The 20,192-nt window shown below is 53.7% G+C and overlaps 1 protein-coding gene across 14 annotated transcripts in view; it reads left to right on the top strand.

Moving 5' to 3' along the window:
• The window catches only part of CHD6 (chromodomain helicase DNA binding protein 6), a 71,477-nt gene that overhangs the window by 31,693 nt on the left and 19,592 nt on the right, over positions 1–20,192 (top strand). For 8 of the 14 annotated variants that reach the window (XR_014935876.1, XM_085519922.1, XM_085519923.1 and 5 more), the window contains 19 exons: positions 2,485–2,632; positions 3,083–3,232; positions 4,761–4,826; positions 5,282–5,340; positions 5,680–5,797; positions 6,966–7,052; positions 7,318–7,452; positions 7,766–7,887; positions 8,464–8,707; positions 9,143–9,319; positions 10,719–10,862; positions 11,579–11,834; positions 12,362–12,572; positions 12,944–13,139; positions 13,490–13,654; positions 14,349–14,528; positions 15,564–15,674; positions 16,752–16,954; positions 17,374–17,573. Coding sequence is in view for 11 of the 14 variants with exons in the window: in XM_085519922.1 (XP_085376048.1) it covers positions 2,485–2,632; positions 3,083–3,232; positions 4,761–4,826; positions 5,282–5,340; positions 5,680–5,797; positions 6,966–7,052; positions 7,318–7,452; positions 7,766–7,887; positions 8,464–8,707; positions 9,143–9,319; positions 10,719–10,862; positions 11,579–11,834; positions 12,362–12,572; positions 12,944–13,139; positions 13,490–13,654; positions 14,349–14,528; positions 15,564–15,674; positions 16,752–16,954; positions 17,374–17,573 (2,972 nt within the window). In the remaining 3 variants the exon portion in view is untranslated. Of the gene's footprint in view, positions 1–2,484; positions 2,633–3,082; positions 3,233–4,760; positions 4,827–5,281; positions 5,341–5,679; positions 5,798–6,965; positions 7,053–7,317; positions 7,468–7,765; positions 7,888–8,463; positions 8,708–9,142; positions 9,320–10,718; positions 10,863–11,578; positions 11,835–12,361; positions 12,573–12,943; positions 13,140–13,489; positions 13,655–14,348; positions 14,529–15,563; positions 15,675–16,751; positions 16,955–17,373; positions 17,574–20,192 lie in introns of those variants that run through there. The other 6 variants (XR_014935875.1, XM_085519918.1, XM_085519920.1 and 3 more) reach the window with 2 other exon arrangements.

Below are 20,192 nucleotides of genomic sequence, written 5' to 3'. Positions count from 1 at the left end.
CCTCCTCTTTTGCTGTAAATAACACATAGGATGAATGTATTTGTTCGAAAAATGAGATTAGTACAGGATCCAGCTCACATTTTTTCATCAAAACCTTTCTGTGTTGGAAGACATCAGTTTGGTAGAGCTGCTTGAAGGAACTTTCCTGGAAACAGTCACCAGGATTGGCTTCCTGTAGTCCACTGCATCCACCCACCTGCCTCCCTTCTACCACAGCTGTCTGCATGCAGGACGGGATGGAGCCCCAGATCTAACCTGCCCCAGGGGCTCCAGCTCCTTTGTAGCTCACTCATGGCTGGAGGAGAGGCTGTGCCAGGGTGGCCATGCCCAAGGCTCAGGTGGATTATATGGGGCAGCACAGCTCCCACAGCAGGCTGGTGAACTTGGTAGGTGAGCTGGGCTCTGCCCCTGGTGGAGCACCCACAGCTGAGCTGCACAGTGCTGCCTCTTCTGCTCATCCTCAGTGCTCTGTGCACAAGGGATGTCTGGGCCTGTGTCATGGGCTGGTGAGATGTGGATGACAGGTCAAGCTGAGAGTGCCTGAGAGCAGAGAGCAGGGAGGCTGTTGCTAGGGAGTAGGACTGGAGCGGAGTGGGAAGGAAGAGAAGGATGAGGCATGTGCAGAGGCAGGATTCAGTGCCCAGGAGGACTGTGCTGTTCCTAGGAAGGACAAACTGCAGTCTCAGAGACCTGCTGGGTCAGTGCCTGCTCTTAATTCTCCCTGTTTTCTAAAAGCAGGATTTCTGTTTGCTCTGTGTGGCCCATGGGCCAGCTGGGCAGGGTGGTCACCGTGTCCTGCAGGATGGGTGAGCATGCTGCTCTCCTGGAGCCTCCAGCCTGGCTCCAAGCCCAGCCTGGCCTCGTGCCCAGCATGCAGGGCTGCTGTGGCCTTTCCTGGCAGAAGGCTGAACTCGGAGGCCTTGAAGGCAGCTTGTTTCAACCTTTGCCAGAGACGAAGGATGCAGATGGCAGCTTTTTCTAGTGCTGCCTCTGCTGCGCCTGTAAGAAACTGTCATGTGGGAGGTTCACACACATCCACCCTGTGGTGGAACCTTGGGGTCCAGGGCAGTGGAGGTAGGCTTGGGAAAGAACAGACCTTGGAGGTCCCGGGATCCAGCTATTATCCAGGAGCCTGCTGCCACCTGGAAGGTCCCTTGGTTGCCAGCAACGCCTTCACACAGTGCTAAAGGCAGCCCACAACAGCGTGACCTGCCTGCCGTGGCACTGGGCCAGGCAGGGGGATGTGGTGAGGTCACCTCAGCTGCAGTCTGGGGGCTGCTGTCCCTGCTACAGAAAGAAAGGCAGGGCCCCTTATGAGCCTCTCCGATGGTTGCCTTGGCCTGTGGCTCAGCAGACAGTGGACAAACCCACCTGAAGCAGGAACAGGCGCTGGGAGCAGACACCCCAAGGTGGAATGGAGGACCTGCTCCCAGCCATGGAAAGGGCTGGGAATGTGGGACACCAGTGTGAGAGCCCCATGCCAGGCAGGTGACTAGTGGGGTGGGTGCTCCGTGCAAAGGGAGTCCTCTAAGTGGCAGATAATGGTGGCGTAATTTCTTCTGAATTATTTCTAATCACAGCCAACTACTGGCTCATGAATGAAGCACTTGTTAATTGTGACTTGCAAATCAATATCTCGGGAGTTATTGCTCAGGTGGAAGCAATGATCTCTGTGCATTTTCAGGGCCTCTAATTGAACTGCTGCTACACAGGCAGGTCAAATTTGGCCTGAACACTAGATTTTTAACTGTGTGGCTTTTGCTGGCCCCAGACAAGCATGATTGTCTCACTAAGTGGGGACAAAACCTCAGTGGTGCTTTGAAACCCACTGTTCTCTTCAGCTGTGCAAGTCTTGGATGTGGAGGAGCTGCTGGTGAGAGCAGTAGACAGCTCTGCTCCTGGGCTTCTTGCTCAGCCTGGGGACAGGCAGCAACTCCTGGAAGTCTTTCCCGTAGCAGTGTTTGTTGCAGTGGGTAAGAATGGCTGTGCCCACCAGCTGGGTGGGGAGGTGCTGCCCTGGCTCCTCCTGGCTCCTTGCCCCACCTTTGTCACAGCATTCAGCCTGGCTCCCAGGCCCCAGGAGCTGTGCAGGCTGGCAGTGAGCTGAACCCCATCTCCAGCAGCCCCTGTGGTGCTGCTCCCTGAGTGAGGGGAAGCCCCCAGCCCCCTGCTGCTCTGCACCAGGCCACAAAGTCAGACCCTTTTGTCCTGGGGTGCTGGAATCTGCTGGAAATACCTGATGGTGATCAAAGAGAAGCTGCAAACTGCCACCACTGCTAGCTGTGCTGTGCAGATGTACTGGGTGCTGGGGGAGGCCCTGGGAGCCCTGTACTCCCCTTGGGAGAGAAGGGAAGAACATTTTGGAGCAGAGCCCAGTGCAGATGCTTGCTGGCTCCTCCCAGGATCCTGGAGCAGTATCTGACCATCAGATACTGGCCACCTGGCACTAAGGAGCAAGGTCTAACTGTTGATCTGTTCTGGCAGCAAGGAGCAGGGGCCCACCCCTGTAGAGAGGAAGAAGAAAGGGAAGAGGAAAAATGAGATCCCTGTGGACAGCTTGGATTTGGATCAGGATCTTCTGAGCCCATCAGTACAGAGCCCTGAGGAGTCTGCGGAGTCAGCTGACAGTCAGGTATGGCCCAAACCTTTGGCTGGATGCTGGCTGGGGAAATCCTGGAGACATCTTAGTGGGAAAAGAGCTGAGAGCTATCTTGTGCCTTCTGGCATTGCTCCTCCCCAGGATGGCATAGGAAGGCTGCTAAGCATCTCTGCAAGGCTCTGCTGTGTACAGCCTTGGGGCCAGCAGTACTGTGCAGGCCAGGCACTCTACTCCGAGGCACTGGTGGAGGCCTTGCATAGCACTGATGGCAGCTGCTCTACATGTGGCAGCAGTGCAGGGGCTCACATCCCATGGTGCCCTGTTCTTTCCCACCACCTCCACCCCAGCTGTGCCAAGGATGGATGGTCTGGAGATCAGGCAGCCCTGGGTCTCTCTCTCCTCGGGCTTCCATCCCCATGCCAGCCAGTGGAGGTACTTGGACTGCCTGTTTCCCCATTACTACCTCTTTCATCCCATACACAGAAACGACGCTCTGGCCGGCAGGTGAAGAGGAGGAAGTACAATGAGGACCTGGATTTCAAGGTGGTGGATGATGACGGCGAGACGATAGCTGTGCTGGGAGCTGGGCGAACTTCTGCGCTCTCTGCCTCCACTCTGGCATGGCAGGCTGAGGTAGGGCTGCAGGTCGGACTGTGGTGGTAGGGCTTCCTGCATGTCAGGGTGTCAGTGTGGGATTTGAGAAAGCGTAGGATCCCTGTACAAGGAAGGGGTAGCAATGTCTATGTAAGAGTGTGCCAGCAGGAGGTCTGAGTGCACAAGGGGTTAGGTAAGGTCCAACCTGCCTCCTCCTGCTGGGAGAGTAAGGTCTGTGGGACATGTCATGGACCTGGAGGTGTCCCTGAATGCATGACCAGCCCACTGCTTGTGCCCACCTTTGGTTCCTGTCTCTGTAGCTCTTGCCCTTGAGGTTAACCCAGTATTTTAGCTGACAGCCAAAGACTTTGTGGGAGCCAGATCATCATTTTTGCATGTTGCCACTTTTCATCAGTTCTTCTGATTGTAAAGATGCCCAGCTTGACACCTGCCACAAACCTCCGCTGCTGGGCAATGTGGCAGGGACATGGGCAGTGTGGCAGGGACCAACTGGAGTCACCATGGATTGAAGCTCGCTGCCCTCCCTTCTCTGAGCCCTGATCTTGTTCCTCGTTCCTGCTGGCCTGTGCAGCAGATGCCTACAGTTCACTGCCTTTCTGTGGTCACCAACAAAGCTTCCAGATATTAATAACAGCCACTAATTGTTGTCCTGGTGTTGTTGTGTTCCTCTCTAGTCCCTTTTATCAAAGCTTTGGTGTGGCTATTAATCAGACCTGCTGCTGAGCCAGTAAGACCTGGCCTGGTGCCCCAGCCCTGTCTGGAGGGCTGCCATGTGCTTTCAGGATGTGTTGCCCTTTCCTTCAGCAGATGCCTGGGGCCACAACAGGCTCCCACCAGTGAACTCTTCAAGTGAGATTTTCAAAACAGCAGTTGGGAATGGATTGCCTGTGTCAGGTGTCTGTGCTTCAAGCCTGCATCTCATTGCATTTTAGTCTTGGACACCCATCTCGGTGTGCCCAACTCCAGATGAACTGAGAGGGCAGGCATCACAACCAGGCTAAGCTGAGGACCTGCTATGGGCTCTTGCCCCCAGGCATGGCCAGGGCTGGCTACAGCTGCTTCTGGCACCGGTACTGACCAAGCAGGACAAGAAGTGAGCCCTGAGGCTCCAGGGCAGTTCTCTCCATGGCCTGAGCTTGCAGTTTTCCTGCCTGGATCCTGTGCCACAGATCATCACTGGGAGGACCTCAGGCTCCCCACTTGTTTTGTGCTTGCCATCTCAATGCCTGGAGCAGGATGGTGTTAGGACAACCTCCAGCACAAGTTTGTGGAGTGGATGTCCATGGTGACTATCAGAAGGTCTCTGCAGCCTCAGTAGGCTCCAAGTCCCTCCTGGTCCTGTCCCCTTGCATGCACTGTGGCCATGGGCAGGTGGCAGTGAGGAGGGAGCATCTTCCCTCAGTGAGTCTTGGCAGAGAAGGTCCCAAGCCTCCTCCACTTTTCTGGGCTGGTCAGCTTGCAGAGGAAGAGCAACTGTTCTGTGATAGGGTGATGCCAGAGACCAACCTGGAAAAACGGCTCTCTGCTCTCTTTCCACTGTCCCCAGGAGCCTCCTGAGGATGATGCCAATATCATTGAGAAGATCCTTGCCTCAAGGATGGTGCAGAAGGAGGTGAGTGGCATAGATACCAGTGGGGGAAGGGGGGGGAGGAGACCTGGCTGTCTTTGTGCATCAGGTACAGGAGATGTAGCAGCAGTCCTCTCTGTGCTGTTCCTGCACCTGTGCCTGGCAAGGTGGTGGTGGGGCATGCCTAGACCATCACCTCTCTGGGCTGGGAACAAGTGTAGTGTTTCTCCTGTCCTGGGCACCAGGAAGCCACTGGAGAGGAGTCAGACATGGACTGATCCCCAGGTGTTTGAGTCCCTCAACCTCGAGGGTGGTCTTGCACCATGCTCCTCAGGGCCACTGAGCCTCAGAGTGGGCACCATGCCACATCTGGCCATATTTGCTATCTGTGACTCAGCCTGCCTGGAGTCCATGGCCAGGGATGCCCTCCCCCCTCTACCCCTTTCCCCCTGTTGTGCACAGGCTCTGGATGCCACTAATTTTTGTTCCCTTGGTTTCAGACTCATCCTGGAGGCCTGACGTTTGAGATGGAGGAGTTCTACGTCAAGTACAGGAACTTGTACGTGCAACATTGTGGTTCTCTGTGCTGCAGTGGTGCATAATCCATGTGCAGGAGTGTGGTCTGTGTGCTCTTACCTCTGTCTCAGCCCCAGCTGTAGCTCTGATCTTGCTGCTGCTGCCCTCCTGAGCCAGGCCCTGGCTGTGGGGAACATGGCAGCCACTGCAGCTGCAGTGCTGTCTTGTCCATGGCTTTCTCTGGTCTGGGGCCCCATGTGGCAAGGCATGAGCTGGGTGTTCTGTGGGTCTCTGGGAACTCCTTGTTTGTCTGTGTGGTGGATAGAATCATTTCCTCAGGGCCTCTTTGGTCACATTTTGTTGATTTTTTTTCCTTCTGCAGCTCCTACCTGCACTGTAAGTGGGCAACTCTGGAGGAGCTGGAGAAGGACCCCCGGATATCCCAGAAGATAAAGCGCTTCCGAAACAAGCAGGCTCAGATGAAGCATATTTTTACAGAGGTGAGATCTGAGTGCAGCAGGCAGCCATTCCCTTCCCTGGCACAACTGGGCCAGAGCTGTGGCTGAACAAGCCGCGACAATGCCCTGAACACCCCTGGTGTCACCAGAGGAGGTATGGGCAGATGTGACAGATGGCCCTTGCTGGTCACTGCCACCCCTGGAAGCATTGCTCAGTGGGAAGGAAGGCAGCACATAGTGCTGGTGGTGCTTTCAGTGTTCGTTTGGGGAATGTGCCTGTTTGTGGTGGAGTGGAGGGGAGAAAGACCTATAAATACCTGGGTGTAGGACCACTGCTGCCTGCTTTGCTTATACAGATTAATCTTGTTTAGTATGGAAAGTTTTCTATCATTTATGTTTCTGTTCCAAAGATAGTTGTTGGATCTCCTCAAACTGCCCCTTGTAAGTGTGAACTAGGTCGGTAGGCTATGAACATTGCCCCGTGGAAGTAATTGCAAACTCAGGGGAGTGTGTCTAATTTCTCACTCCTGAGTTTGTTTGGATGCAAAGAAAAGGCATATGTTGGATGCACTGTTCTATCGACAGTTTAACAAAGAGCAACTGTTCTTTCCTGTGACTGGGGAGCTGTGAACACAGAAGCCTATTTTTCCTCATTCCCAAGCCCTAGACACTTCTCTCCAAGGACAACTGCTACTCTAAAGCCTGCTCCTCCCCAGGCTTTCCCTTGCCTCCTGAGCAGTTGCTTCTATTGTCTGCTGATTAGAAAGTGGGAAAGAAGAGAGAGGCAGAGGGAAAAAGGTGCCATCCCTTGCAGAGGAAATGGGGTCCATGAGGGAACAGCTGCAGGGACTCAGGTGGTGCTGTGAGTGGTTCTGGTCTGTGGCAGCCACAGCTCTGCATTCTGCATGTAAGCTGGAGCATGCAGCTTAAGTCTCTGTGCCTCAGGGCCAGATGGGCTGAAGCGGACAGTTCTGCCTCCCAGCAAGGGCAGCGCAGAGCCAGCAGCTCTGTGAGGGCTTTGCCTTCTACAGAGCTTCTACATCCTCCCTGCCCAGAGACAGATGTCTCATACCTGTGTCCATGGGCACTCGGTGTGCTGTGCACAGCAAGCAGCATGCTGGGGACAGATGTCCTGCGGTTGTTTTCTTATGCCCACCATCTGTTTAACCCTCGAATCACCTTGAACTTACCTCTCCTTTTGCTATCACAGCCTGATGAGGATTTGTTTAACCCAGACTATGTGGAGGTAGATCGAATTCTGGAGGTGGCTCACACGAAGGACCCTGACACCGGAGAGGTAAGAGGCTGCACCTACCCCAGAGAGGGAGGGAGGTTCAGCAGGAGAGCTGGATCCAGCACACGCATCACATCATTTCTCATCAGCTTGCCTTTCCAGCTTTGCACAGCTCAGACCCTACTTCTGGGGGCCCCCTGGCACTGGGGTAATACAGGGGCCACTGAGCGTTGCAGTGACTCAGTCTCAATTGCAGCCTGTGCCCATGCCGTGGGGCTGAGCAGCCGTGAGCCCTGCACTGGTCTACAAGCCTCTCTATGTGCTGCAGGAGGTGACTCACTACCTGGTGAAGTGGTGCTCGCTGCCCTATGAGGAGAGCACCTGGGAGCTGGAGGAGGATGTTGACCCAGCGAAGATTAAAGAGTTCGAAGCCCTCCAAATCCCTCCAGAAATCAAGCACATGGTAACGTACCCAGAGGTAACGTACCCAGCTGGCAACTGCTGCCCTGGGCAGGAAGGGACTGTCTGTGTTTTGTCAGGGTCTAACAGTGGTCAACTTCTTGTCCCCATTACTTCAGTGCAGGCCCCACATCCTCCCCTCTGGAGCTGTTAGCTAGTGGGATTTGCGGGTGGGATCCAGAGGCCAAGACCTCTCTGTGAATCTGCTGAATGTTTTGAAGCATTGTTCTACTGCACAGTCCCAGAATCAGGGGCTGGCCGCACTGGGCATTTGCCTTTTCCTCTCCATGAATCTTGCTCCTGCTCTCTCCTCCTAGGAGCGCCCAGCATCTGAGTCCTGGCAGAAACTGGAGAAGTCCAGAGAGTATAAGAATAACAACCAGCTGCGGGAATATCAGCTGGAGGGAATGAACTGGCTGCTCTTTAACTGGTATAACAGGTGAGGAGGGGCTGGAGCACTGGGTTCTCACAAGGGGTGCTGGCACATGCTTTTGTGGGAGCAGAGCTGACAAGCAGGGCCTGACAGCGGCTGCTGAGAGCTGCCAGTGCTGGAGCTGATGGGCAGCGGCCAACAGCAGGTGTGTTTGTCTTAGCCTTGCAATTGAGCCTTTAGGAATGTTTCTCTGTGGTGATAGTATGGGCTTAGCTATGGGTCTAAAGTACAGCTGATTTTTGGTATTGGTCAGGCTTCTAATGACCCATTTTTGTGGGGGGAAATGCTGAAGTATGCATGTGGAATACGTATGCATGTGGAGTATGCATCAGCAGGTTTTGTTCACAAGCTAGGGTGCACCCAAAAGACAGCTTCTTTCACGCTAACTTCGAGTCCATCATCTGGAAGAGATTGGATGGTCTGGGTTTCCCAGACCAGTTTGGGCCACTGACCTGATTTCCCCTGCACCATGGAGTAAGGTGTGCATGGAGGTGACATGCCTGACAGCACATTGAAGGGCTAGTGACAGTGTGGTTCCTGCCCCTGAGGGCCACATTAACCTGTCCTTGCCCATATCTGTAGGAAGAACTGCATCCTGGCTGATGAGATGGGGCTGGGAAAGACAATCCAGTCAATCACCTTCCTCTCAGAAATCTTCCTGATGGGCATCCATGGCCCCTTCCTCATCATCGCTCCCCTCTCCACCATCACTAACTGGGAGAGGGAGTTTCGCACCTGGACGGAGATGAATGCCATCGTGTACCACGGCAGCCAGATCAGCCGGCAGATGATCCAACAGTATGAGATGGTGTACAGGGACACACAGGTGACTGATGCACACAACACTCCCAGGATGTGTCCTCCAGTTCTGGCTTCCTTTACTGGAGAAGCACTGAGTTGCACATGGGGCCTGTAGTGATCTTTGGTAGCTTGGGCTAAGGGTGCGCTGTGTATGAGTGAAGGAAAGACCCGATTGAAGCAGAAAGGGGAAAATACAGCTGAGTCCCATCCACAGCTGTTGTCCAGGCCTGATTATCTTGCTTTGAAGCAGTGCTTGGTTTGGAGACATGCAGACTGCAGCCAGCATGGAGGCTTGCAGGAACCTGCCCACTAATTGAGGGAGGTGAATGTGAGAGAATCCTGAATAGGTTCAGGTGCTAACATTGTTATGGTGTCCAGCCTCTGTGGATCACCAGGATGTATGACAGTGTCCTGCTGCCCTGCAGCAGTCGAGCACTGCATATGGTTTATGTCTCCTTAGGGCAATCCACTCCCTGGGATCTTCAAGTTCCAGGTGGTTATCACCACCTTTGAGATGATCCTTGCTGACTGCCCAGAGCTGAAGAAGATCCAGTGGCGCTGCGTGGTCATTGATGAGGCGCATCGCCTGAAGAACAGGAACTGCAAACTGCTGGAGGGGCTGAAACTTATGGCCTTGGTGAGCACATCCTGCTCAGGTTCATGTGAGAGTTGTGTGGGTCAGAGGTGGCCATGCCAAGCAATTAGATGTCTCTGCCAGCTGCTCAGTCCCAGGGCCAGAGCTGAGATCTCCCTGTCTCAGAGGGGAGGTTGTTTGGGAGCCACTTAGTTGCTAAATCAGCACTAATGATGGAGGACCCTTTGATGGATGGGGAACCTGTATGCATCACAATGTTCTTTTTGCTGAAGTGGAGTGCTAACCCACAGCTAGATGACTCCTCCTATGCCCGTGCATCCTTGTGCATTGCCTGGCAGAGCATTAGCTAGCCACACAGTATAGCTTTGGACTGCTTCAGCACACAGAGATAGTGGCTGAGCAGCTATGTGCAACATCATTTGGCTGTGGTGTGCTTTGTACCCTACAGTGAGCAGGGCTGCCATATTTAAGGAGTTCTCTTAATTCTTTGCAAATGTGGGACTAATCTGTGCCAGAGATAGTGGTGCAGGACTGTTTGTGATGGAAAAGGGGTCAGTGAGCTGCTCAGGGAAGTGGATTTGGATGTCTTCATCCTTCAAAACTGTTTGTTGAGTAGAGGGCCATCAGGCCTATTGGTCCCATCTGGAGTACTGTATCCAGGCCTGAGGGCCCCCAGCACAGATGGGCTGTGAACTGTTGGAGCAGGTCCAGAGGAGGGCCATGAAGATGGTCAGAGGGCTGTAGCACCTCTCCTATGAAGACAGGCTGAGGGAGTTGGGCTGGTTTAACTTGGAGAAGAAAGGGCTTCAGGGAGATGGCATCGTGGCCTTCCAGTGCTAGAAGGCAGCTTACAAGTGACAGGACAAGGGGGAATGGCTTTAAATTAAAAGGGGAAAGATTTAGATTAGATGTCTGGGGAAATTTTTTACTCAGAGGGTGATGAGGTGCTGGAATGTGTTGCTCTGGAAGGTTGTGGATGCATTCAAGGCCAGGGTGGGTGGGATCCTGGCTCCTGCCTGAGCAATGAGTGGATGTGTTGGTCTCTGGCAGTGCTGAGACAGAGCAGCTGGTGAGCCCTAGGAGACAGCACTCAGAGCAGTGCTCTGATCTACAAGAAGAAATCGTACCCCTGTGTGCATGGGGTCTTGGGCAGTCAGCATCCCTGTACTGAGGGGTTCATGTCAAGGTAGAGCTGAGCCATGGGGCAGCGTGGGGATCTTAGTTTTGGCTGTTCTTGATGCACAGCCAGACTGGTGCACCCTGGAAACCACAAGACAGCAGCTGGGTCAGCACTGTGGCCAAGGAGTCGCTCAGGGGGTTCCTTTGCCTCTTGGTCATGCAGTGCTCTTCTGGGGCTGGAAGATGATAAACACTGTGATGTTGGGGCCCTTTGGACCTAACCAGAGGGTCAGCCTTCAACCTGTTTTCTGTATACACCCAGGAGCACAAGGTGCTGCTGACAGGCACCCCCCTGCAGAACTCAGTGGAGGAGCTCTTCAGCCTCTTGAATTTCCTGGAGCCACAACAGTTTCCCTCAGAGACAGCCTTCCTGGAGGAGTTTGGGGACCTGAAGACAGAAGAGCAGGTACCTAGAAGAGTGAGGCTGGTGACTTAGTGCAGACTGCTGAGACAGCTGGCATACATTCAGACTTAATGAAAGTGAACACCACCCCTCAGTGCTTAAAGATCTGCTCTTTGCAAAGTGCAGTGCTGCATGTAGGCCAGGAGAAGCAAAACTATGACAGAGGCCATAGGCCAGTGCTGCTTTGGCAGCTCAGTGCACCCAGCTTTTCCATCTTGTCTGTCCAGAAGGAGTGTAGGGTGAGTGAGGAAGTCAGTAAGTCCATGTGTCTTGTGTCTGTCACTCTGTCAGGTTCCCTGAAGAACCATCCTCAAAAGATCCTCTTGGTTATGGGGAGCAGCACAGTACCTTGGGCTGCTTCACCGCTGTTTTGAGTGTCTAGCTTAAGTGAAGATTGCAAAAGATCATCATCCTAGGGAAGCAGGCATGGATGCATGGAGCACCCATTAGTTGTGATCAAAGCTTCTGGCTGTCCTGCAGCACACACAAGTATCCAAGGCTGCCTGCAACAGGACTGTGCAGAGTTCATGGCCCATTCACTTGCCTGCTTCAGGGAAACCAGATCCTAAAGTTACCGTGTTTGTCAGAGCAGTTGTTTCAGGGCCCTTTATAGTGGGTTTCCAGCCTGGAGAGGCACTAATATTGCTGGCCTCTCTGCTGTTGTCACCATGTGCTTGCCATGCAGGGACGGCAGTGAATCTCTGCTCTTGCTCTGGCAGGTGAAGAAGCTGCAGTCCATCCTGAAGCCCATGATGTTGCGACGGCTGAAAGATGATGTAGAGAAGAATCTGGCACCCAAGCAGGAGACCATCATTGAGGTGGAGCTGACCAACATCCAGAAGAAATACTACCGGGCCATTTTGGAGAAGAACTTTTCCTTTCTGTCTAAGGGCGCCAACCAGCACAATATGCCCAATCTCATCAACACCATGATGGAGCTGCGGAAGTGCTGCAATCACCCATATCTCATCAATGGTGAGGGCTATGCACCAGCACTGTGGGGGTTGGGCCTCACTGCAGTGTTTACTTGTCACTGCCCACAGGGCTCCCTCAGCTCTGGTTTTCTGCCTGCAGTGATCTGCCTTGGTGCCCTCCTGGGCAGCCCAGCTCCCTTGCAGTGCTGCCTGCTGGTGGGCACTGCTGGCCTCAGGGTCCTACCAGGCTCTCTGTGTACAGCTGTTTCAGGGCATTTTAGAGTGGAGTCTTCTTTAGTGTTCCAGTGTGACGTGTTCTGTCAAGAGCTGGTGCAAGACCAGAAGGAGTAGAGTCAGAGTAGTGGAGGGTCTTTTGGAGGTCTCTAGCCAGATCCCTAGATCTGGTCAGCTGCAAGGATTCCGTTCCTTGCATGGTGGCTTGCTGTTGCCCTAAACAGGAAGCTGGAGTCAACTGCTCTGCCAGCCTGACCAAGAGCTCACTACCCTTGGGTTTGGAACTAGATGATCTTTAAGGTCCTTTCCAGCCCAAGCCTTTCTATGATTCTGTGATCTATTTTCACCTGGCAGGGGCAGAGGAGAAGATCCTGGAAGACTTCCGTAAAACACACAGCCCAGAGGCACCAGACTTCCAGCTGCAGGCTATGATCCAGGCAGCTGGGAAACTGGTGCTCATCGACAAGCTGCTTCCCAAGCTGATTGCTGGTGGGCACAAGGTGCTCATTTTCTCCCAGATGGTGCGCTGCCTTGACATCTTGGAAGACTATCTCATTCAGAGGCGGTTAGTACAAGCTTCGGCATTCACCTCAGCTCCTGCATGTCATATTCATCCTGCACTGTAGATACTGGAGTGGAAAAAGCACAGGGTGGGGAGTTTATCATTCTGTGCCCACGTTCCGAAGGATCTGAGTTACAGGTTAGCACTGATGGGTACAGAGACTCCAATGCTGGGCAGTCTGACCTGGCCATTCTGCATTGCTCAGGGCTGATCCTAGGAATGACCAGATGGAGATAGGACCTTTCTGCGGTCCTAGTTTGGGTTGACTGCATGCACACGTGCAGCCTGGGGGGAAGGAGCAAGAAGGGGTTTGTAGCTGTAGGGAGGTCAGGCCCTGCCATGACCCTGCTCTCACCTCTTCCCTCTCGGAGCAGGTACACCTATGAGCGAATCGATGGGCGGGTGCGTGGCAACCTGCGCCAAGCTGCCATCGACCGCTTCTGCAAGCCTGACTCGGATCGCTTTGTCTTTCTACTGTGCACACGGGCGGGTGGACTGGGCATCAACCTTACTGCTGCCGACACCTGCATCATCTTTGATTCAGACTGGAACCCACAGAATGACCTCCAGGTAACGGGCTAGGCGAGGCTGAACCATACAGCTTCTATTGCCCCAGCCAGCTGGAGAGATGTGGGCAGCAGCACCTATCTGCTCTGATACGATGTGCAGCACTTGGAGAGCTCGTACTCATCATGGGGGAAATCCCACTGTAGCTCTAAAAGCACAGGTGGACAACACTTTGCCTGTACCTGGTGACAGAGGGGTCGAGGAGAGCAAAGGCCTGATCCCCATTTCCTTGCTTTGGAATGGTGGGTCTGGCTCCTACTCCAGCTCAGCCACAGGTGTTCAGTAAGGGGTGCCCCAGGAGGTGGGAGATGTTGTGCTCACAACCTTTAAGCCTGTGCCCTCCTCTTTCCCAGGCTCAAGCTCGCTGCCACCGGATCGGGCAGAGCAAGGCAGTGAAGGTGTATCGCCTCATCACCAGAAACTCCTACGAGCGGGAGATGTTCGACAAGGCCAGCCTGAAACTGGGCCTGGATAAGGCTGTGCTGCAGGACATCAACCGCAAGGGCGGCACCAATGGGGTAAGTTAGCAATCAGAGTGGGGTTCAGCAGGAGGCTCTGTGTTAGAGTACGTTTCCTTCCCCTGCATCCTGTCCCTCTGTTTCCTCTGGGCAGCTGTGCAGGGCTGTGTCCCCACATGGGGCTAAAAGCCTCAGATTCAAGGTGGGAAGGATCACACCTGGGCTCAGGCCATACAGCTTTCTGCAGCATTGGGTGCTGTCTCAAGGACACTAGTCCATTGTTGCTGGCCAACATCCCCAGCCTGTCTGTCCCTCTCCTACCAGAGCATAAGAGGTCAAAGCCTATGTGGCAGCTCTGCTGCCCCTCATGAGAAGAGGTTGTAGGCTATATTAGCAGCCCACCCAGCCCATTTCAGCTGTGCAGAGCTGTTTTTATGAGCATTGTACAATACTGTGCAAAGCAGAAAGGTGGATTGGAAAGAGGAAGAGGCTGGGTAAATCCTGGAAGAAGTGCAAGTGACTGCCAGGTTGCAGCAGGCTTCTGGGTTGGGAAAACCCAGTCCTTCATGCTCACACTCCTGCTGTTCAGCCTGGCAGGCTGCCCTTGCACTGTCACAGAGTTTGTGGGCATGTAATACTGTGTCTGGTTGACATGGACTCATGCAGCAGCAGGCCTGGGTCAGAAGAGCCTTCACCCACAGTGCTGGTACCCAGAGCAGCTAGCAGAGTTGGTGACAGTGTTGTGTTTGGGCAGGTCCAGCAGCTCTCAAAGATGGAGGTGGAGGATCTGCTGCGGAAGGGTGCCTATGGTGCTCTGATGGATGAGGAGGATGAAGGATCCAAGTTCTGTGAGGAGGACATTGACCAGATCCTCCAGCGCAGGACGCAGACCATCACAATCCAGTCTGAGGGGAAGGGCTCCACCTTTGCCAAGGTGCGTCATACTCTTCGGGTGGGAAGTGCCTCCTGGGGCAGCAGGGTGCCCCTCTGTGGGGTGTAGTTCAGTTCTGTTGGCATGGCCTCTTCCTTGTGTATGGCTGAAGCTGTATCCACCCGGAGGCCAAGCTCTTCTTCCTGTCCCTGCATGCCTAGGAGTAAGACCTTGTTGGAACATGGGAGCAGCATGTTCTCTTGTCTCAGGAGGTCAGCAGAGCAGTGAGGAGGGGGCTGCCAGCCTTAGAGAATTGAGAGTTGTGCCAGCCTGGCAATGTACACTTGCTGTCCAGAAAGCTGACTGTATCCTGGTCTGTGTCAAAGGAAACATGACCAGAAAGGCAGAGAGGTGATTTTCTCCCTCTACTCTGCTCTTGTGAGATCCCATTCTTGTGAGCACTGCATTCAGCTCTGGGGCCTCTGGCACAAAGATGTGGAGCTGCTGCAGAGGGTCCAGAGGAGACCACAAAGATGTTCAGAGGGATAGAGCACCTCTGCTGTGGAGACAGGCTGAGGGAGCTGGGGATGTTCTGCCTGGAGAAGAGAAGGCAGAAGGGTGTTGTGATATCTTCAGCACAGCTCATTCCTGTGGCCAGCCTCACTCTTCTGCTATAGGACCTGGCTCTGCAGGATAATCCCTGAGGAGGTGACAGGCCCTGTGTGCTGGCCTCCATGATGCCAGAAGCTGTGTACTGCCACACCATGGGGAGCTGAATGCCTTGGGGTCCTGACAGCCCCACCAGAGCAGCCTCCTGCAGCCAGGTCACAGGAATGAGCCCAATGGGCCAGCTCTGTGCTGTGCTTTTAGCTGCTGTCCTTGGGGAATTGTCAGGCTCCCCTCCACTCACAGGTGGCACAGCCCAGGATCAGCTTCCAGCAGGCCAGGCAGGACTGTAGTGGAGAGAGGTTCAGCTTCCTTAAGCAAACAAAGAGCCTTCTGACATGTGTCAAAATCGGGTGCAGTGTGTTGGGGATCTCTGCTGGGGAAAGTACATCTGGAGCTGCAACCTATTCACTCACCTTCTCTCACTCTCAGGCCAGCTTTGTAGCATCAGGCAACAGAACTGACATCTCCTTAGATGACCCCAACTTCTGGCAGAAGTGGGCCAAAATAGCAGAGCTTGATACCGACGCCAAGAATGAAAAGGTAAGGTCCAGTTCGTGGCCTGTGAGCCCCACAGCTGAGTCTGGGAGGTCCTTTCGTGGCTCTGTAGGTCGTGCTCAATCTCCATGTTCTCAAAAAGCAAACCGTTCTAAGATCCAGACACAAGTAGTTTCTTCAGACCTGAAGGAGCAAGTGGGGACAGGTTAGAATTATGCCACTGCTTCCTCCATCTGCATTTGCAGCCCCGCTGCTCTGCCTTCAGGATGGTGAAGGGAACAAGGAAGAAAGCCAGGTTATCCAGCAGCCCATCTCTATGTCGGAGCAAGGGGATGTGGTCTATGAATTGGATGCTCCAGCGGTCTTACTGCCCTGCCTGGCAAATAGGCTCCTTCCCAGCAGGGACCATGGGGAGTTTGGCAGCTGGAGCATCAGGGAGCCAGAACTTGGCTTCCCCTGACCTGATTGCTAAACTGCTGCACCTTCCCTGTGCACCTCTGTGGTTCATCCTTGTTCTTGGCTCTTCCTGCCATGCGAATGCTAAGACGAGCTGCAGCCTTGCTGATGACTTGCTGTATGTCTGGGGACAGCACAGATAGGGCTCCTGCCCTGAGCTGGGATGATGATAACATGAATTCATTTAGCATTGATGGGAAGAAGAGGAGGCATGTGCACACTGTTTGATTTCATGTTGCTCCTTCCTGCCCCTTTTCAGTGGCTACCTTTCCTCTTCCAGCCCACCTGCCTCCCCATCAACACTACAGTTATACTACCTACAGCACTGCTCATCCCAGGCATTGCTGAGAGGGCCAGGAGTGTAATTCAGAGCTGAATCAGCTGCTGAGCATCAGCAGTTTGACCTCTTGACGGCCTGATTTTCAGCCTCTGAGCATTCAGACTAAATTCTGTGCTGGCTAGGAATTGTCTTGTGTGCAGACAAAGCCACGTGAAGCAAATCTGGGGCTGGGATCTTTGTGGCAAGGTGGTGACCAGCCCCCAGGGCTGGGAACTAGGAACCAGAGGTGTGAACAGAGCCAGAGAGCAGCAGCAGGGAGACTGTGACATGATGGAGGGCAGGTGTTGCTGCCCGCACCTGAGTGCATTCCCTCTTTGTCCCCTTAGGAGAGCTTGGTCATTGACAGGCCCCGTGTGCGGAAGCAGACCAAACACTACAACTCCTTCGAGGAGGATGAGCTGATGGAGTTCTCTGAGCTGGACAGTGACTCGGATGAGCGACCTACGCGCTCACGGCGCTTCAATGAGAAGACACGGCGGTACCTGCGGGCTGAGTGCTTCCGCGTGGAGAAGAACCTGCTCATATTTGGGTGAGTCTCACCCCCTCACAGAGACCATGGCCATGGCCTCCAGCTGCCCGCACACAGGTGGGCCTTCCACTACCACAGTCACATTCTGTCCATCCTCAGCAATAGATAACCAAAGCAGTGTTCCCTTCTTCTAGCAGTGACCTCCCCAGTGGTACCTGGATTTCTAGGCTCTAAGCAAACATTTGAGTGTTGAGCTTAGGGGACAAAGACAAAGCTGGCAGTCTGGACTTCCAGTCTGCTCTTGCCTACAGCCTGTTCAATCCTGTGTAAACTTCTCCCCATCTCTTCTCCCATGATGTGGGGATGTAAGAACCCTGTCCTTGAGATCTGTGCCCCTGTGTGAACTCATGGAGGGTGGTGTCGGTGAGGTCTCTATCTGCTCAAAAGTGTTTATTGTCTCTCTGTTACTACTGTTCCAGCTGGGGACGATGGAAAGATATCCTGACCCATGGGCGCTTCAAGTGGCACCTGAATGAAAAGGACATGGAGATGATTTGTCGAGCACTGCTGGTTTATTGCGTCAAGCACTACAAAGGGGATGAGAAGATAAAGAGTTTTATCTGGGATCTCATCACACCAACGAAGGATGGCCAGAACCAGGCTCTGCAGAATCACTCAGGTATTGCGTGTTCTCTCTGCCATTGCAACAGTACCTGTCATTAGTGTGCCTCGTGCAGGACTAGGCTGAAGAATTGAAAACAAAGCCATTTGAAACAGCCAGGAAGCTCTTGTGGTTAAGCATGATGACTCTCTCATTGCAGAGAAAATGTCTGCCATGGGGCTGACCTCCACACAGACCTCAGAGACAGCAACAGGAGCTGCCTGTGTGTGGGAGTGTATTTCATAGCTTCTAATGCTTGTTTGGCTGTGGCTGGTGTGGAGGGAGCCTTGCAGAGGGAGCAGAAATGCCAGCCCACTTTTGAGAGGGGCCTGCAAAGTTTTATGTCAATGTACTGTCAGAGTTTCCCTGTGCTGGCGGACACTGCACTGTGAGCTCACAAGTGTTGGTGACCAGGTGAACGTGTTGGCTGGGACAGTTGTGGGGGTGCCCGGCTTTTCCTCAGGGCAGCTTAGGATGCAGAGCAGATTATCACACAGGGATCTACCTGTGCTAACCCAGTCCTAAGGCTAAAGTTGGATCTGCCTGGTCCTGGCCTTACATCTGCTCAGTTGTTTGCAGATGTCAGGGGACACTGGCAGTGCAGTCTGTGCAGCTGTCTCATCCTGTGTCACCAGCTTGTGCCTCCTCTTGTCACAGTTCTTGTCTCAGACACACTGCTCTGCAGTGCCTGCCCTGGTTGGTGAGAGTGCAGCGCTGGTGATTTGTCATGAGATGATGCAGTGCAGAGTCCTGCTGAGGTGGTGCAGGACCCCTTATCTCAGGTTTGGCTACACACTTCTGGTTGAGAGGACTAGTGCACATATATGTGAAGTCTGAATGCCCCACATATTACACCATGTGTTCAGATTTTAATTGTATCTGGATTCCATTGGGCTGCGGCTTCCTATGTGCCCTCAGCTTCTGATGGGGTCCAGCAGAGCTTTTTCTTGCCCTGTTCTCGCACTGCCCCTCTGACTCCCAGGGGAATGGGGCTCTGCAGACTTTCCTCCATGCCTGCATTGCAGTGTCTGCTCTCTGTAGGAGTCCCTTGCAGCACAGCAAAGTGTCATCACACAGCCACAGTGGCTTTTGTCTTTCCTGGTATGAAGCCTGTGCTGGCTCTTTGTGCCAGCTGGACGGTTGCAGCCTGGGACACATGTGCCCGTTCTGTGTCAGAGGACTCTGCACCAGGCAGCACCATGCCTGCATCACACAGCTTTCAGGACAGGTGAGTTGGGCTGGGAAGCTGTGAGGGGAGCCCTTGGCGCTCTCTCAGGGTGATCAAGCCCCGTGGCTGCGTGCTGCTTGTGGGGCGTACAGTGAGGTGTGAGGAGGCTGGGTCTCCCCTGCCTGCTTTTGGCACCACTGAGACAGGCTGAAACCTGAAGCTCCTGTTTGAAGATAGTGGCATGCAGGTGGAGCACCTCTGGAGCAGGGGTATGTGCTGAGCATGACATGGTGCTCAAACACCATGGTGCAGTCTCAAGACGCAGCATAACTGTTCCCTTCTGTCTGGAAATGTCTGACTGGCTTTACAGCATGAGGTCTGAGCATGTGGCCTTCAGGGGCTTCCTCCAGTCAATTCCTTCAGCAGGAAGCACAGAGCAGTTGGTGTGAGCCTGAGAGCCCTGTGGAGAGCAGAGCAAAAGGAAGAAATGAATTGGCTGATATGAATGGGCTTTATGTAAGTAGTGCCAAGTAACAAACAAGCATCAGTTTCAGTGAAGGATCAGTAATGCTTTACTGCAAGAGCAGCGCTATAACCCATGCGTTTGGATATTTAGAACAGGGAAGCAACCTGGAGCTTCTCTGCCATCTTTTCAGAGTGGCTTTTCTCAACTATGCTACCCCACTGTTGTGTTGACCAGGGTTAACAGAACCATCTAGTCTGAAGTCAGGGGCTGAGGGAGAGCAGAGCCCTCTAGTGCAGCCAAGGCTCACCAGGGAACCAGAGCTCTCCTGGATGCAGAGCTGGCCAGGCAAGACATGCTCCAGCTACTTCTGATGTGCAGAAAGCAACAGAAAACGTCCAGCCCTTGCACATGCCTCCTGGCTCCTCAGTCCTGTGTCAGGGTAACTGTGAAAGAGTGAGTGGGACCTGTGGCCAGCCCTGCTTAGAGCTCTGCTGGGCCCAGCGGGCTCCTGCTGGCCATCCTGGCATGGGGCTGAGCTGTGAGGAAGGCAGTGTTTGCCCAGACTTTGTGATGCCAAATTGGTGCTGGGGGCAGAGCCTGGTGACCACTGCAGGCCCCACAGCTGCCTGAGCTGGAGCTGTCTTCGTGTCATGGAGCTGCAAGCGCTGTGCAGGTGTTGAGGGCACTGTGGTGCACTCTACTGTGCCTGGTATTCCAGACCAGATGGCTCCAGCAGCACCACTGAGGCTTTTCTTTTCCCTCTGTGTGCACAAGTGCAGGAGAGGACATTGACAGGACTATGCCTGGGAAGTGACTGTGCACATTGCAGCTCATCTCTCTGGGAATACTCCAAACAATGGTGACCTCACCAGGCATCATTCCTGTGCTCTGCTCCAAACTCACATGTTATTTCAAGGTTGAGAATGTGTTTTTCAGCTCCAGCCGCTGGATCTCACTTTATCTTTGTCAGCCAGATGGAACTGTGTTGCTTTCCCATTCAGTA

The sequence above is a fragment of the Coturnix japonica genome, chromosome 19 (assembly GCF_054131305.1).
Source record: "Coturnix japonica strain WE chromosome 19, WE-NBRP24, whole genome shotgun sequence".
Classification (NCBI taxonomy): Eukaryota; Metazoa; Chordata; class Aves; order Galliformes; family Phasianidae; genus Coturnix; species Coturnix japonica.
Note: the sequence above shows the minus strand (reverse complement) of the source record. Positions and strands in the feature narration are given on the sequence as shown.